Source organism: Eptesicus fuscus, chromosome 4 (assembly GCF_027574615.1).
Source record: "Eptesicus fuscus isolate TK198812 chromosome 4, DD_ASM_mEF_20220401, whole genome shotgun sequence".
Taxonomy (NCBI): Eukaryota; Metazoa; Chordata; class Mammalia; order Chiroptera; family Vespertilionidae; genus Eptesicus; species Eptesicus fuscus.
The window spans coordinates 34,002,024-34,019,387 of NC_072476.1; the positions used below are offsets into that span (position 1 = coordinate 34,002,024).

General features: G+C 41.8%; 1 protein-coding gene across 2 annotated transcripts in view; it reads right to left on the reverse strand.

Moving 5' to 3' along the window:
- Positions 1 to 17,364, reverse strand: part of LOC103286223 (cytochrome P450 3A12) — a 49,775-nt gene that overhangs the window by 12,930 nt on the left and 19,481 nt on the right. For both annotated transcript variants that reach the window (XM_054714914.1, XM_054714915.1), the window contains 6 exons: positions 14,341 to 14,454; positions 14,003 to 14,091; positions 12,329 to 12,477; positions 7,104 to 7,231; positions 5,745 to 5,811; positions 160 to 320 (listed from right to left, as the gene is read on the reverse strand). In XM_054714914.1, the coding sequence (XP_054570889.1) occupies positions 160 to 320; positions 5,745 to 5,811; positions 7,104 to 7,231; positions 12,329 to 12,477; positions 14,003 to 14,091; positions 14,341 to 14,454 (708 nt within the window). The remainder of the gene's footprint in view (positions 1 to 159; positions 321 to 5,744; positions 5,812 to 7,103; positions 7,232 to 12,328; positions 12,478 to 14,002; positions 14,092 to 14,340; positions 14,455 to 17,364) is intronic.

Consider the following 17,364-nt stretch of genomic DNA (forward strand, 5'->3'; position numbering starts at 1 on the left):
ATTTCTTTGTTTGTTTTCACCACTTTACATCCTTCCTAAATAGCACAGATGAAGAACTGATGCTTATGCTCTTTACAAAAATTATCCTATGAAATGGTGAGTAAGCATTCTTGGTTAGGTTTAACTTTCTCCCTCTCTCTGCAGGTATCATCCACTTACCTTATTGGGAAATGTCACCTCAATCTCCTCTTGCAGTTTCTGTTGCACATCAGGGTGAATGGCCATAAGATACATAAAGAAGGAAAGAGAAGTGCTAGTGGTTTCATAGCCAGCAAAAATAAAGATAATAGATTGGGCGACAAGCTCCAGGTCGGACATAGCTAAAAGGAAAAGAAAGGTCAATGTAAATCATCACAGTTTAGATTATGGAGAAAAAAATGGAAATTCAGATCAAACTAGGGGGATTTGTACTCTGATGTGTATATTGCAGATCCAGAAAAAGGCAAAAAAATGTCTTAATCCAGTTTTTCCAAAGGTCTACACTATTCTTGGTCACCTGCTCCTGGATACATCACTCTCATCACTATCTCATCTGTGTAATTCCACAGCATGTTATTGAGAATCTTAAAAGTAGTTTAGCTACAAGTAATATGGGATAGCATTCTCTCCCAGGAAATTTTTAAATTATTCTTTAAAATGTTGAGACAGTTTACAATACTAAAGTTTATGTAAAGAAAAACTAAAGTATCTTTCTTCTAAACATGTTTCCAGGAACTTAAAAGAACAGTAATTGGCTACAGATAAACTCTTGTACTCAATGTATTTATTGTCTATGGACCAGCAGCATCAGCAGTATCTGGGAGTTTATTAGAAATGCAGAATACTGAAGACGGCAGTATCAGGAGCTTCCTTCAGCCAGGAGGAATGGAGAACAGTGGCTCTCCACTGTTGGGCCAGATGGTGGTGTTTCAGAGAAAGAAATGGAACCAGAGTCCTGCCAATGCTCAGACTCCCAAAACTCGCATCCTGTTGCCTTGGGAGTATGGCCAAGGAGCATCCTATATAATAAAAGGCTAATATGCAAATCGACCAAACGACTGAACAACCAATCACTATAATGCGCACTGACCACCAGGGGGCAGACGCTCAATGCAGGAGCTGCCCCCTGGTGGTCAGTGCACTCCCACAAGAGAAGCACTGCTCAGCCAGAAGCCGGGCTCACGACTGGCGAGCGCAGCAGTGGTGGCAGGAGCCTCTCCCGCCTCCCTGGCAGTCAGACATCCCCCGAGGGATCCTGGACTGTGAGAGGGCACAGACTGGGCTTAGGGAACCCCCCCTGAGTGCACGAATTTCATGCACTGGGCCTCTAGAATTATCTAAAAACCAAGAGTTATTGCAGTAGAACCACGGTTTCCCTCTGTGACTGATCCCCAGGTTGGGTGCTTGGAGGCAACCCCATGGAGAACAGGGGTCACCATTACAGTGAGGGAAAACAAACCCCACCTCCAAGCAGCGAGGCTTTACTGTCTTATAAAAGCCCTGGAGGTCAAATCTGGATCACAGAGGTAAAAAATCTTGTGATTCAGTGCCATCTACTGGAAAATAGTAGAAAGACCTCTTCAGAGGAAGCTGTTATAGGCCATTAATATCGACAGATATAAATGTGTAGGCAAAGGAGAACAGCAAATACCACGAATAACTACGGAAACGAGGATGATTGAAAGAAAATGAAAAATCCCCCAAAAGCAAGTTGGAACTCATGGAAATATGTGATATAAATGACAGAGATTTGATGATTGCAATTCTGTAAATACTCAACAAAATGCAAGAAAATGCAGACAGGCAATTCAATACACTCAGAAAACAAATCAATGAACAAAATGAATACTTTACCAAAGAGATTGAAAGTTTTAAAAAGAACCAATCAGAAATCCTGAAAATAAAGCATGCAATTAAGGGGATTAAGAATAAATTACTAAGCATAGAAAACAGAGCCAAGAAGATGGAGGAAAGAATTATGCCATCAGAAAAAGCAATCCTATATAATAAGAGAGGAATATGCTAATTATCCATTATGCCATGAGGCATAACGACCGACCACGTAATGACCGGATCACAGATCTGCAGGAGGGTGGGGCAGCGAACTACAAGTGGGTGGCAGAGAGCTACAGGAGGAGGCAGGGCAGCAAGCTATGAGAGGGGTAGGAGGGAGGAGGACTGGGGGAGCTACAAGAGGGTGGGGCAGTGGGCAGAGAGCTACAGGAGGGCAGCAGTGAGCTACTGGCTACAAGAGGGTGGCAGAGAGCTACAGGAGGGGGCAGGGCAGCAAGCAAGTGGGAGGCAAAGAGCTACAGGAGGGGGCAGGGCAGCAAGCTATGGGGGGGGGCGAGGGGAGCTACAGGAGGGCAGCAGCGAGCTACTGGCGCATGGATTCATGCACAGGGCTACTAGTATTAGAATAATGGGCATTCCAGAAGAGGAATAAAGGGAGAAGAGAAGGGAGAGTCTATTCAAACTAATAGTGGCCTCCTTTTTTATTTTCTCTTGAGAGAATAAACATGGTTAAGATCTAATCTATTTGTGTGGGAATGGATTAGGACCTTTTGATACTTAGAGCACTGAAATAAACACGGTACTTCCCACAAAGTTGTAATTCACAACTAAAAACAAGAAGTGTCTACCGAGTTCTGATTTTTCAAACATTATTTTTATGATGCTGTTGGGGGTAAATTCAACTATCAAATTCCTTTCCCCAGCTAGGATATACCCCATGATATCCAAAATTTAGAGCTGTGCTGCCCAATAGGTAGCCACTAGCTACATTTAATTAATTATTTACATTTTAATTAATTAAAATTAAGATTCAGTTTTCAGTTTCATTGCTTACATGTCAAGTGTGTAATAGCCACATGTGCCTAGTAGTAAATCTATTGATATATAATATGTTCTCTTTCATCACAGAAGGTTGTATTAAACTAGATACTAATAGATAGGGAGAAAGAAAGACATGTATACATAGATATGGATATATTTATAGTGCTGTGCTGGAGTCATCCCTGTTCTTTAGAACCAATTATTAAATATTCTGAAATTGTGTGAGATAGTTTTCAAGCCATTAGTAGTTTAAAATTAACTATGATGGAAGTATTTATATCATAGGAATAAACAATAATACTTGGATTTTCCTTTTTTGAGAGAAAATATGTTTACATCACTAATTATGGGTGGATATAGAAATATTTATGTTTATGAGACCTGTATAAATATATTTGATGTTCTTAGACTTGTCCACTGAGACAATCTAGAAGTAAGGAAACCCTAGGAGCAATGAACACTCCTAGATCTAATTTTGGTTTCTAAATACCATTTCTCACTAAAATAAACCAGAATTCCTTGGTGAAATGGCAGGCTCTAGGGCTGATCAGGGGAAATAGAGAGAAATTTGGAATGCCTTGCATCAGAAAGCAAGAAAGTACTCAGAAAAATGATAGGTGAAAAGGATACACGATACTCTCTATACTCTAATGGTGGACATATCTATATATGTAAAAGCCTAAGCAATTGAACGACTGAATGACCAATTGCTATGACGCGCACTGACCACCAGGGAGCAAACGCTCAACGCGGAGCTGCCCCCTGGTGGTCAGTGCGCTTCCACAGTGGGAGTGCTGCTCAGCTGACCAAACCATCCCGGTGGCCCAACAGCCCAGAGGCAGCCACTCACTCCCTCGATAGCCCTGCAGGTCCAATCTTTGGAGAATGGGCCAGGCACTGATGGTCTGGCACCACCAGCATGATCCCAGCAGCACCACTGACCTCCTGGAAGTTGGCCTTGGGCATGTCAGCGGGATGGATCTGAATTCCAGGCCATGGGCGGCCTACCACCCGCCCAGAGGGCTGATCGTGTCCTGCTCCCCCCCACCCCCCTTGGGACGGGCGCCAGACGCAGGGCTCACAGCTGGTGAGCACTGCTGTGGCTGCAAGCCTCTCCTAATTGGGACTGACTGGGTGCAAGCCCGCAGCAGGCACAGCGGGGCCAGGATGAGCAGGAGCGGCAGGTGGTGTTGGACTGTGGGTGTCAGCCCGATCCCCACAGGCCATCCCGAGGGACCCCACCCATACATGAATTCATGCACTGGGCCTCTAGTGTCATTATAAATTTACTAGGGGTCCAGTGCACAAATTCACGCACCTTGAAAGGAACTGTGGGCCACGAGGCTGCAGTGGGCACAGGAGCAGGTCTCGGCCCATTCGCTGTGGCCCCTGGTCCCGTCTGCCGGCAGCCCCACTCCCACCACCGCCGTTCCCATGCACTGACGGCACCAGCCCCACATGCACCCGCTGACAGCATGGAGCAATTGGGGCCAGTGCCAGCAGCAGGTGCAAGCAGGGCCGGCGCTGTCAGCGGGTGAGAGCAGTGGCTGCTGCTCCAATCACCCCTCAGGAGCAGAGGGAGGTGAAGCCCTCAGGGTGATCAGGGCCCGCAGCCGCTGCTCACACCCACTGACAATGCCAAGTGATTGGGACCAGTGGGTGCAAGCAGCGGCTCCAGTGCCAGCTGTGGGTGCAAGCAGGGCCGGCACTGGCAGTAGGTGCAAGAGGCGGCTGCCAGCCCCGATCACCCCTCAGGAGCAGGGGAAGGTGGAGAAGCCCTGAGGGGTGATCGGGGCCAGCAGCCGTCCCTCGCACCCGCTGACAGCGCTGGCCCCACTCACACCCCTGCTGGCACTGGCCCCAATTGCTCCACGCCAATAGCAGGTGCGAGCGGGGCCGGCACCAGCAGCAGGTGCGAGTGCCTGGCAGTACCGTGGCGCACGGGAGCAAAGTATTTCCACTAACCACCAGAGCCTTGCCCCAATGACAGAGACTGGTGCTCCATCTTGGTCTGGTGCCCCCGCTCACCTGCTCCATTATCACACCACAGCCGATGCCTGCCATGGTCCCCGCTCTTCCGCCTGCTGCTGACGCCCGCCATGTTCTGTGCACACCCCCTGGTGGTCAGCGCACATCACAGCGGTCTATTTGCATATTAGGGTTTTATATAGAGAGATTAAAACCCATAGAACATACAACACCAAGTGTGAATCCTAATTTAAACTATGCACTTTGGGCAATAATCATGTCAATGTAGATTCACTGACTGTAACAAATGGTACACTGCTGTTAGGGATTCTGATAGTCAGGGAGGCTGAATATAGGTGAGGGGAGAAGGTTATGGGAAATCTCTATCCCTTTCACACAATTTTGCTGTGAACATAAAACTGCTCTAAAAAATAAAGTTTATTGAAAAAATAGAAAGAAAATAGGACCCCAGAGCCTTCTGAAAGGGCTCCAGTGGACAAACCTGAGAGAATTTGACCATCAAACAAGTAAATATAAAACAAAACTTTACAGTAAATTAAGCTAGTGAACACAATTTAACCAAGGGTTCCAAGTTAAGGTCACCAGTCCTGGGGCGATGTGCTTCCTAAAGTGATGAATTCTCAATGCAAATCTCCATGCAGCTGGATGAGCCAGAGAATAGATATTGGAAACAAGCTCCCGGAGATTCTGATGTAGGGGACCCACAGATCACTGGCTGACTTCAGGGCATAAAGTTCTTGTTTATGATGACCTCCAAGCTTTGAATAAAACTGTGCCCACGTGTTTGTAGAAAGTGCCTCTGGCTACCTTTATTCTGAGCATGTGTCTTCTTCAATTTGATAGAAATTCTCGTCGGCATGAAAATCTTCCTATACATTTTCAGAATCACCACTACCTCTGAGCCTCCCCATCAGTGGCCCTCTGAAGTACACCTTGTTTACCTTTATGGGAGTCCATTTCTTTGGAATTCTGAGAGTTAATCATCAGCTGAAGAAAATCCACTCGGTGCTGGAAGCAGAAGGAGAAATTTCAATGACAAAGAGTCAACTTGTGAAACCAGAAATAAATCAGGAGTGCAGTACTAAACTTCTTTCCTATTAATATGGCCACTTCATATCTTTTTTTTAATTTTATTTTTCTATTACAGTTTACATTCAATATAATTTTGTATTAATTTCAAGCATACAGCATAGTGGTTAGACAATCATATACTTTGCAAGGTGTTCCCCCCCAATATTTCCAGTACCCATCTGTCACCATAGAGAATTATTACAATACTAGAGGCCCAGTGCACGAATTCCTGCATGGGTGGGGCCCCTTGAGGTGGCCTGTGGGGGATTGGGCTGAAACCCACAGTCCAATGCCACCTGCCATTCTTGCTCATCCCAGCCCCACTGCACCTGCCATGGGCTTGCGTCCAGTCAGTCCCAATTGGGAGAGGCTCGCACCACTGCAGCAGCGCTCGCCAGCCATAAGCCCTGCATCTGGCACCCATCCTGAGGGGGGTGGGGGGCCCAGGACACAATAGGATCTCCGGGCGGGTGGTAAAACCACCCTTGCCAGCCCAGAATCTGGAGCCATCCCACTGACATTCACGCCGGTTGTTGGGAGCCACCTGGCAGTCACTTTTATATTATTTTTTCCTTGCGGAGCATCTAGGGAGGGAAAGCAGCCATGGTGCCCAAGGCTGACTTCCAGTGTAATTCTGGGGTGCCCAGCCCTATCCCCATGGCCTGCAGACATTCTTGTGCTGGCCTCCAGGCCCATGGAGGCAAGGCTGGGTTAGCCAGCTTGCAACCTCAATGCCCGGAGAAGACTACTGCCCTCTCCAGTCTCTGAGCAGGCTCCAGTTTAACACAGAGTACACTCCACCAGGGGCCTGATGGGAACTTCCACTGCAGGATGTGTAAAATAAGAGGCTTGGAATTGATGAGTGTTTGCCAATTTAAAACCTGGGGAAGTATGATACCTGGAAAATAATTTTCAAACAGTAATTTTTTATACTTTGACAATTTATGGAAAGAAAGTGGAAAACTTTTCATCTCTATAATATTTATGCAGTGATATACTGACCTTTGTGCCCATTACTATATTACATTTCAGACAGTGTCTCTCTGACTTATCTTTTCTTTCCTAACCTCCACCTTCTTCATTCCCCATAAAATGTTAGAACTTTCCTCCTGTAAACCTACAGTCCTTTATCTGTCTAAAAAAAAAGAAAAGTGCACAAATCATATGTATCCAGCTCAATAAATTATCAAAAGCGTGAACATACTCATGTAATCACCACCAGATTTTACCTTTTGTTTATCTTGGAGGCGATTTTCTTTCATTCTTTTTACAGATTTTTTGAAAAAATCAGTCACACTTCTTGGAAACAGAGTAATATTAAATGCTTCAAAAACTGGGCCAAGGAATGGAAAGAGTGCTGTAAGAAAAAAAGAAAGCACAATGAAAATACAAAACGTACCGGGAGCAATTATAATTTTCTCCACCGATGAGAAGAGTGAAAGACACCAGGCTTCTCAGCCAGGAGCCAGTCCCTCTATGCTCTTTGCTCTGACTTCCAAGCCCATGGCTGAGCGAGGGCAAGTCCACACATACGGGCCATCACTACAGCAGTAGATCAGTGGTCCCTTCCCCATCTTTTGAGTGACTAAAGAAACAGGATTACATCCCTGAACAGCTTTGCCATTATCTATTAAGTAGACTGTCTTTGAATAAACCAGAGCAGTGTCTGATACTTTAATTAATCGCACTGTTCAAGAAATAGTATTCAGATGCACGTGCATGGACACAGCGGAACACTAGACACTAAAATGTAAACAATGATTGCATGTGAGAGTTTAATCATAGGTGAGTCTTATTTTTTCTTTGTCTTTTAAAATAATTCTGAAAATTTTATAAGAACTGTGCATTGTTGGAGAAAAAGGAACCATTGTGCACTGCTGGCGGGAATGCACACTGGTGCAGCCACTGTGGAAAACAGTATGGAGTTTCCTCAAAAAATTAAAAATGGAACTCCCATTTGACCCAGTAATCCCACTTCTAGGAATATGTCCCAAGAAACCAGAAACACCAATCAGAAAGGATATATGCACCCCTATGTTCATAGCAGCACAATTTACCATAGCTAAGATTTGGAAACAGCCTAAGTGCCCATCAGCAGATGAGTGGATTAAAAAACTGTGGTACATCTACACAATGGAATACTACGCTGCTATAAAAAAGAAGGAACTTTTACCATTTGCAACAGCATGGATGGAACTGGACAGCATTATGCTAAGCGAAATAAGCCAGTCGGAGAAAGATAAATATCACATGATCTCACTCATATGTGAGATATAATGATCAACATAAACTGATGAACAAAAATAAATCCAGAGACAAATGGCAGGGGAGGGGTGGTTAGAGACCAACCAAAGGACTTGTATGCATGCATGTTAGCAAAATCAATGGACACAGACACTGGGGCGATGGGGGGCTTGCCCTCGGGGGTGGGAGTGGCAGGGGCAGGGTCAATCAGGGGAAAAAGGAGACATATGTAATACTTAGAACTGTGCATTGTATAATAACATTAATATATACCAAAATATATATTGTAAAAGAATTCGTACACCAGATAGAAATAATACAAAGTATGTCTTTCAACCATAATGGAATGAAATTAGAAATCAATAACAAAGAAAATTGGGAAACTCACTACTATGTGGAAATTAAAAAATACTCTCCTAAATAACCCATGGGTCCTATAAGAAATCAAAAGGGCAATTAGGAAATACTTTGAGATAAATAAAAATGAAGAGAAAGCATATCAAAATTTATGGATGTAGCAAAAGCAGCACTCAGAAAGAAATTTATGACTATAAATGTCTACATTTAAAAAGAACAAAGATCTCAAATCAATAACCAAACTTTCCCCCTTAACACACTGAGAAGAAAGAGCAAACAAAATCAAAAGCAAGAAGGAGGAAGCATATACTACATATGAGGGAAGAAATTAATAAAATAATAAATAAAAACAATAGAGATCAATGAAATCAAAAGACAATAATTTTAGGACATTTAAATAAATTAACCAAGACAAAAGAAGATTCAAACTACTAGCATCAGAAATGAAAAATGGGAGATTACTACTGACATTAATAAAAAACTTTAAAGTAGTGGTATGAACAACTGTATGCCAACAAACTAGATAACTTAGATGAAATGGACAATTTTCTAGAAAGACACAACTATAGAAACTGACTCAAAAATAAATAGACAATTTGAATAAACCTATAGCAAAAAAGAGCTCAAATTAGTAATCAAGAAACTACCCACATGCCCAGACAGCATGACTCAGTGGTTGAACCAAGAGGTCACGGTTCAATCCCTGGTCAAGGCACATGCCTGAGTTTCAGTCTCAATCCCCAGTGGGGGATGTAGAGGAGGCAGCCGATCAATGATTCTCTCTCATCATTGATGTTTCTGATTCGCTCTCCCTCTCCCTTTCTCTCTGAAATCAATACGAATATTTTTAAAGAAACTACCAACAAAGAAAAGCCCAGGTCCAGATGACTTCAGTGATGAATACTACCAAATATTTAAAGAACACCAACTTTTCACAAACTAGAAAAGGAGGGAACACTTCCAAACTTATGGCGCAGGCCAGTATTACCCAGATACAAAAACCAGACAAAGATATCACAGGGAAAGAAAGCTACAGACCAATATATCTTATGAACATGGATGCACTAATCCTTAACAAAATACTAGCCAAACTCAATTCAGAAGTACATAAAAGGAATTATATACCATAAATTCTGGGGTTAGCCCAGAAATGTAAGGTTGTGTAATACATCTATACCAATAGAAAAACACAAACCATATAATCATCTCAATAGATGCAACAAAAGCATTTGACAAAATGCAACACCTTTTTTTGTGATAGAAACAATACCTTAAGAATAGAGGGGAATTTCCTCCCTTGTTAAAGGAAGTCTGAAAAATCCATAGCTAACACCATACTTAATAGTGAAAGCCTGGAAAAAATGTCTATTCAGGTTAAGGCAAACTGAATTTTGTTCTAAGTTCATTAATTTGAGAAAAACAGGCTTTTTAAAATAGTTCTGGGACAACTGGGTAGCCATATGCAAAAGAATGAAGTAGGACTCAGACATTATACCATATATTAAAACAAAATAAAAATGGATCAAAGAATAGAAGTTAAAACATAAAAATTAAAACTTTATACTCTTAGAAGAAAATTAAGGGGTAACTATTTATGACATATTTGGCAATGGATCTTAGACATGACACCAAAAACATAGACAATAAAATATAAAAGACATAAATTATAGTTCATCAAAATAAAAATTTTATGCTTCAAAGGACTCTATCAAGAAAAAGAAAAGACCCCTACAGAATGGGAGAAAAATTCTCAATTCATATATCTGATAAGGAATTTTTACCTAGAATATATAAAGAATTCTTACAACTCAACAAGAAAAACATCCCAAATGTAAATGGTCAAAGGATTTGAATAGAAATTTATCTAAAGAAGATACCACCCTAGTTGGTTTGGCTCAGTGGATAAAGTGTTGATCTGCAGACTGAAAGGTCCTGGGTTTGATTTCAGTCAAGGGCACATGCCCAGGTTGCAGGTTCGATCCTCAGTAGGGGGCACGCAGGAGGCAACTGATCAGTGATTCTCTCTCATCGTTGATGTTTCTATCTCTCCCTTTTCTCTGAAATCAATTTTTAAAAAACATACAAAGATGTAACAAATATATCAAAAGTTGCTCAACATCATTAGTCATTAGAGAAATGCAAATAAAAATCACAATGAGATACCACTTCATATCCACTACAATGGCTATAATACAAAAGATAGAAAAATGTCAACCAAGTGTTGGTGAGGATGTGGAGAAATTGGAACCTTCATACATTACTGATGGGAATGTAAAATGGTGTCACTACTGTAGAATAAAGCTTAGCAGTTCATTGATAATGTAAACAGGGGTTAATATAGGGTTTAGCAATTCCACCCCTGTGTAGAAGTAAAACCAAAAGAAACACCAAAAAATTAAAACAGGTAATCACACACACACACACACACAAAATTGTACAGAAATGTTAATAGTAGCATTATTCACAATAGCCAAAAGGTAGAAACAATCCAAATGTCCATCAACTGATGAATGAATAAACATAATTACTGGTCCATAAAATGGAATATTATTGAGCCATAATAAAATAAAAAGTACTGATATATGCTACAACATGGATATACCTTAAAAACTAAATTTTAAAAAGCCATCCACAAAAGCCCACATATGTGATTCTATTTATATGAAGTGTCCAGCATAGGCAAATCTATAGAGACAGAAATAGATTAGAGGTTGCTTTTGGCTAAGGGGATTTTAAAGTAAAAAATACCATAGATCAGCCAGAATTAGTGGAGTGGGGTCCTATACATGAAAAAGGTTGCTGGTTCAATTCCCAGTCAGGGCACATGCCTGGGTTGCAAGTTCAATCTTGGGGGTGGGCACATACAGAAGGCAACCGGTGGATGTTTCCTCACATCATTGTTCTCTCTCTCTCAATCTCTCTCTTCCCCTCTCTCCCTCATTTTAAGCATGTGCTCCAGTAGAGATTTAAAAAAGTACGGGGGCGGGGTAGGGGCCGGGAGGAGGGGAACAAAGGGTGGGTGGAATGGGAGATATATATAATACTATCAACAATAACATACACACACACACACACACACACACACACACACACACACACAAAATAAAGGCTAAAAAAAATTTAAAGTACCATATATCTAAGTTGACAAAAATATTCTAATGATTAATATAATGATGGCTGTATATATCTCTGAATTACATATACATATTACAAAATAATTACCATATTAATTTTAGTTAACATAAATCACCTCACATAGTTTAAAAATTTTTTCTATTCATGTAATGAGAACTTTAAGAATCTACACTCTTGTTTATCTTATAACTGAAATTTTATACCTTTTGAGCACCTTCATCTAATTCCCCCATCCTCAAATTCTGCCTCTGATAACCACAAGTCATTTCTTATTTTTCTATGAGTATGGGTATTTTTTTAGATTCCATATATAAGTAAGATGATACAGTATTTGTCTTTCTCTGACTTATTTCACTTAGCATAATGTCCCCAAGGTCCATTGATGTTGTTGCAAAAGGTAGGATTTCCTTCTTTTTTATGGCTGAATAGTATCCATTCTATCTATCTATGCCACATATTTTAACCATTTATCTGTCAACAGGCACTAGTTTGTAAAAATGATGGAACTGATATTTTAAATGGATGAATTTTATAGTATGTGAATTATATCTCAAATGAGCTTTTATAAAAAAAGACAGAGAAGAGAGGATGGGAGAGAGGGGGAGAGAGAGAGAGAGAGAGAGAGAGAGAGAGAGAGAGAGAGAGAGAGAGAGAGAGAGAGAGAGGTGGGGAAAGGAGTTAGGAAATGAAAGAGAAAGAAAAATAGTAGTCCACGTACTTATGCAGAGAATGAATGGATCAAGGAAATTAAATTTTAAGAGCTTCTTGATATTTTCCACAAAGGGATCTTGTGGGTTGTTGAGGGAATCGATGTTCACTCCAAATGATGTGCCAGTAATCACATCCATGCTGTAGGCCCCAAAGATGCTGAGTAGAGAAATAAAGACATAGAAAATTAAAATCAGCACCTCCTTACTATCCTTATCCAACACGTACAATAGGAAGGACATGTAAATTCATATACCCAGACAAAGAGCCACACAACTGTGAAAACCATCTGCTGGATCATGTAAAGAATCTATGCTCCTGTCACAGTCAATCATGAGGTGTTGCCAAAACTGGTTTGGCTCAGTGGATAGAGCGTCGGCCTGCGGACTGAGGGGTCCCAGGTTCGATTCCGGTCAAGAGCATGTACATTGGTTGTGGGCACATCCCCAGTAGGGGGTGTGCAAGAGGCAGCTGGTCAATGTTTCTAGCTCTCTGTCCCTCTCCTTTCCTCTCTGTAAAAAATCAATAAAAAATATATTTTAAAAAAATCATGAGGTGTTTATCAGATGCCAGTCATGCAACTGGCCCTGTGGTGGGTTATGGGGACACCAAGGAAAGTTAGATCCACCTGTGAGTAATAGGAGATCAGTCAGAGGGATGGAGACTCAAAATCAGACAAATTACAGTAGTGTGTTTTGAGTCTGGACAATAGTATCCATACTGTGCTTGAGCAGAACAAAAGGTAGGTAATGACTCCTCCTAGTGGAGTCAAGAAAGGTGACATTGACCTGGGTCTTGCCTCACCACAGTGTCTATACTTAGAGCTGATTCTGCTTCAGCACATTACAGAACAGCAGCATCCTGGTCTGAGTTGCCAGGAATGCCATCGCTCCTTCTCTGCACTCCTGCTAAAGCTCCTGAAAGACCCACTCTCCTCAAGTCCAGTGATCTCAAGTTGCCTTGAAGGCAGACTCATTTCTGTAAAATGTAAGAAATAAGAATGCTCCTAGTTTAAGAAATAACAATTAAAAAATCATTCCAGAATCGATTTGGGGAGAATCCCATAGGTAAGTGTCTCCAGTTTTCCCAGATCAGCCCCACTTTACCTCCGTTGTTCCTACATAGTAAAAAGTATCTTACTTTAGACAATAAATGACATGCTTGCCCTATCCATAGTCTATACAGGACTTTCTTTATTTTGAGACTAAAGACAGGAGAAGTGGTGGTAAGGTTTAATATTTCATATTTTGCTGGTATCCTCACCAAGAACATGATGTTTAAATTGTTCCAAGTTCCACATTGTAACTTCCCAGCCTCACCCACTGCCCACCAATATGTACCAGTGCCTTCCCCTGCTACTGTTTCATACTCTCTACACTGAAAACTTTGGTACAATCATGTTTCTACTCTCTAAACTATGTATTTTTGTCTTCAAGGATATCCAAGGTGACAACTAAGCAGACAGATTAATCCTGGTTCGTGTGCACAGGAGAAGATCTTTCTCTCCTGGCTGCCCTGCCTTTTTGGAGGAGCCACATCCTCTTGGGTAGCCCATTGGAGTTCTAACACCACACACCCACTTCTGTCTGGTCATTATAGTAATTCAGTGGGAATTCGGCTCTGGCAGGCGGCTGGGGGGTCTTGGAGCAGAGCTCAGAATCCCAGCAGCTGGCCTCCTACTTACTCTTTCAAGGTGATGGGCTTGCCTTTCTCTGCTTCCTTCCTCAGGTTGCTCACCAACACATCTGCATACTGGCCAATGATGGGGAACATCTAGACACAAAATACAACACCATCCAAAGTTAAATATGAAGACTCAAGACCTAGCTTTCTCAAGCATGGAGTAGTAAGTGATATCTTATAATGATTCTTATAATGTCACTTCTAGGACATAAAGATAAAAGACCATTATTAGGAAGCTCAAATTCAGCAGGCTACCCTTGGAAAGAAACTATCTTACTTTCTACCTGTCCCCAGATGTATTATTTAAGTTTCATATTAAGTATCCTCTTATACTCTTACCTCCTTGAGCTTTCCACTGGTGAAGGTTGGAGACAGCAATGTTCGAATTCTCTTCCAAGTTTCATCCTCAGCTATAGAAATGGCACTTTTCATAAATCCCAATGGACCAATGGACTAGAGTTAAAAGCAAAGGACAGAAATGAAATTAAAGATGGCGGCATAGGTAAACACCTAAACTGTTGCCTCACACAACAATATCAAAACTACAACTAAAAGACAAAACGAACACCATCCAGAACCACAGGAAAGCTGGCTAAGTGGAAATTCTACAACTAAAAGGAAAGAGGAAAGCACATTGAGACTCAGAGGAGCTGCAAAAGGCTGAGGTATGGATACACGCAGAGAGGACGGGCGGCTGTGTGCACGGGTGGCTGAGTGCGCGGCTGGCTTTCTAAAATGGGAGGGAAATGGAAGCTCCTGATGGCGCTGAACTCCAGTCCCGGGCAAGACTCTGGGAACCCAAACTCATTCCGGGGGAATATGGACTGTTAGGAAAAGAGACTCAGGGGAGCTGCGGAAGGCAGAGGTCCGGAAGCGCGCGCCCACAGAGAGGATTGACTGCTGAGTGCATGGGCGGCTGAGTGCGTGGCTGGCTTTCTAAAGCGGGAGGGAGACGGAAGCTCCAGACTGTGCTGAGCTCCAGTTCCAGCCGAGTTTCTGGGAAACCAGACTCATTCGGGGAGAAACTAGACTGTCTGGCAGCAGGCAATACTTGAAGGCGGCTTTCTCTCAGAGGTGCTTGCAGCAATTACCGAGGGACACTGAGACCCAGGGTCCTCATAGGGCACGGCTGACGGGAAGCCAACTCTGTCTGCTCCACCCTGAAACTCCGCCCCATCCAAGCTGAGCACAGAGGCTTTTGCAAGTCTTCTCCCATAAGGGTGTCTCCAGCACAGAAGTTCTCCCAGCGTATACATAGCTGATCCTCACAGCCAACTGGCCTGGAGGTCAATTCCTCCCAGTGATACCAATAATCAAGACTTAACTACAACAAGACTGTGCACACAGTCCACAAAGGGGTGCACCAAAAGTGTCCACCTCAGGTAACTGGAGGAGGCTGAGCCACTGGGCCCTATAGGACACCTAGCACACAAAGCTACTCTACCAACTTAGGGAAGCAGCAAAAATGTGGAGACAAAGAAACAGATCACAAATGAAAGAAATGGAGAAAGCAAATGACTAGATATAAAATTCAAAACCATGGTTATAAGGTTTTTCAAGAATTTTCTAGAAAAGGCTGATAAATTTAGCGAGACCCTCGAGGATATAAAAAAGGACCAACTAGAAATTAAACATACACTGACTGAAATAAAAAATATTATACAGAGACCTAACAGCAGACTAGAGGACCGCAAGAATCAAGTCAAAGATTTGAAATACAAAGAAGCAAAAAACACTCAATTGGAAAAGCAAAAAGAAAAAAGAATCCAAAAACTTGAAGATAGTGTAAGGAGTCTCTGGGACAACCCCAAGCGTACCAACATCAGAATTATGGGGGTGCCAGAAGAAGAGAGAGAGCAAGATACTGAAAATCTATTTGAAGAAATAATGACCAAAAACTTCCCCCACCTGGTGAAAGAAATAGACTTACAAGTCCAGGAAGCACACAGAATCCCAAACAAAAGGAATCCAAAGAGGACCACACCAAGACACATCAAATTAAAATGCCAAGAGCAAAAGACAAAGAGAGAATATTAAAAGCAGCAAGAGAAAAACAGTTAATTACCTACAAGGGAGCACACATACGATTGTCAGCTGATTTCTCAACAGAAACTATGCAAGCCAGAAGGAAGTGGCAAGAAATATTCAAAGTGATGAATAGCAAGAACCTACAACCAAGATTACCCAGCAAAGCTATCATTCAGAATTGAAGGTCAGATAAAGAGCTTCACAGACAAGAAAAAGCAAAAGGAGTTTATCACCACCAAACCAGTATTATATGAAATGCTGAAAGGTATTCTCTAAGAAGAGGAAGAAGAAGAAAAAGGTAAAGATAAAAATTATGAACAACAAATACATGTCTATCAACAAGTGAATCTAAAAATCAAGTGAATAAAAAATCTGATGAACAGAATAAGCTGGTGAATATAATAGAATCAGGGGCATAGAAAGGGAATGGACTGACAATTCTCAGGGGGAAAGGAGTGTGGGGGGTGCGGGAAGAGACTGAACAAAAATCGTACAACTATGGATGAGGACAGTGCGGGGGAGGTAAGGGCAGAGGGTGGGGTGGGAACCGGGTGGAGGGGAGCTATGGGGGGAAAAAGAGGAACAATTGTAATAATCTAAACAATAAAGATTTATTAAATTTAAATAAATAAATAAATAAATAAATAATAAATAAATAAAATGGGGCTGCGGAAGCAAAGGACATTTTGCCCCGTGTAAGTTTTGGAGTTCTCAACAGTTGTTAAACAGTCATTAATTATTCAACAAATATTTAGTGACTGTCTACTTAGTAGCAGGCCCTATGCTAGATACTCAATAAATACTTATCCCCAATGCCTAGCATCTCATGAAGATGCAGGAAACATCCAGCCACCTGATGTGGGTTCCAGCCTTTATATTCCAATCTCTTTCTCAAGGCAAATGACCCATATGTTGAGGAAACTGCTCCTCCAGGAGAATAGAGAGGAATAAGACCTAGTACATCCTCCAGAGCTGTGCAGGATAGAAAGGAATTCTTGACAGACAGACAGATAGCTTTAGCAAACTGGTTGCTGCCTCAGACCAGTTCTACCTTTACTTATATCTACAGCATGAGAAACTTGAAAAGGGGATGTTTAATATGGCAGCTTTTAAATAAAACAGTAGGTAATACTGAAAGGATAAGAAATCTATTTGCTATTCTTAAACATGGAAATCCCTTTCCCTTACATTTTCTCACCAGTGATAGAAGATAGTAAAGAACATTATAAAGTGATGAACAAAAAGATAGATACAGAGACAGTAAAGCATCAAACAGACTTTCAAATTACAGGGGGAAAGTTTGGGAAAGGTGGGGGAGTTATGAAATCAAACGAA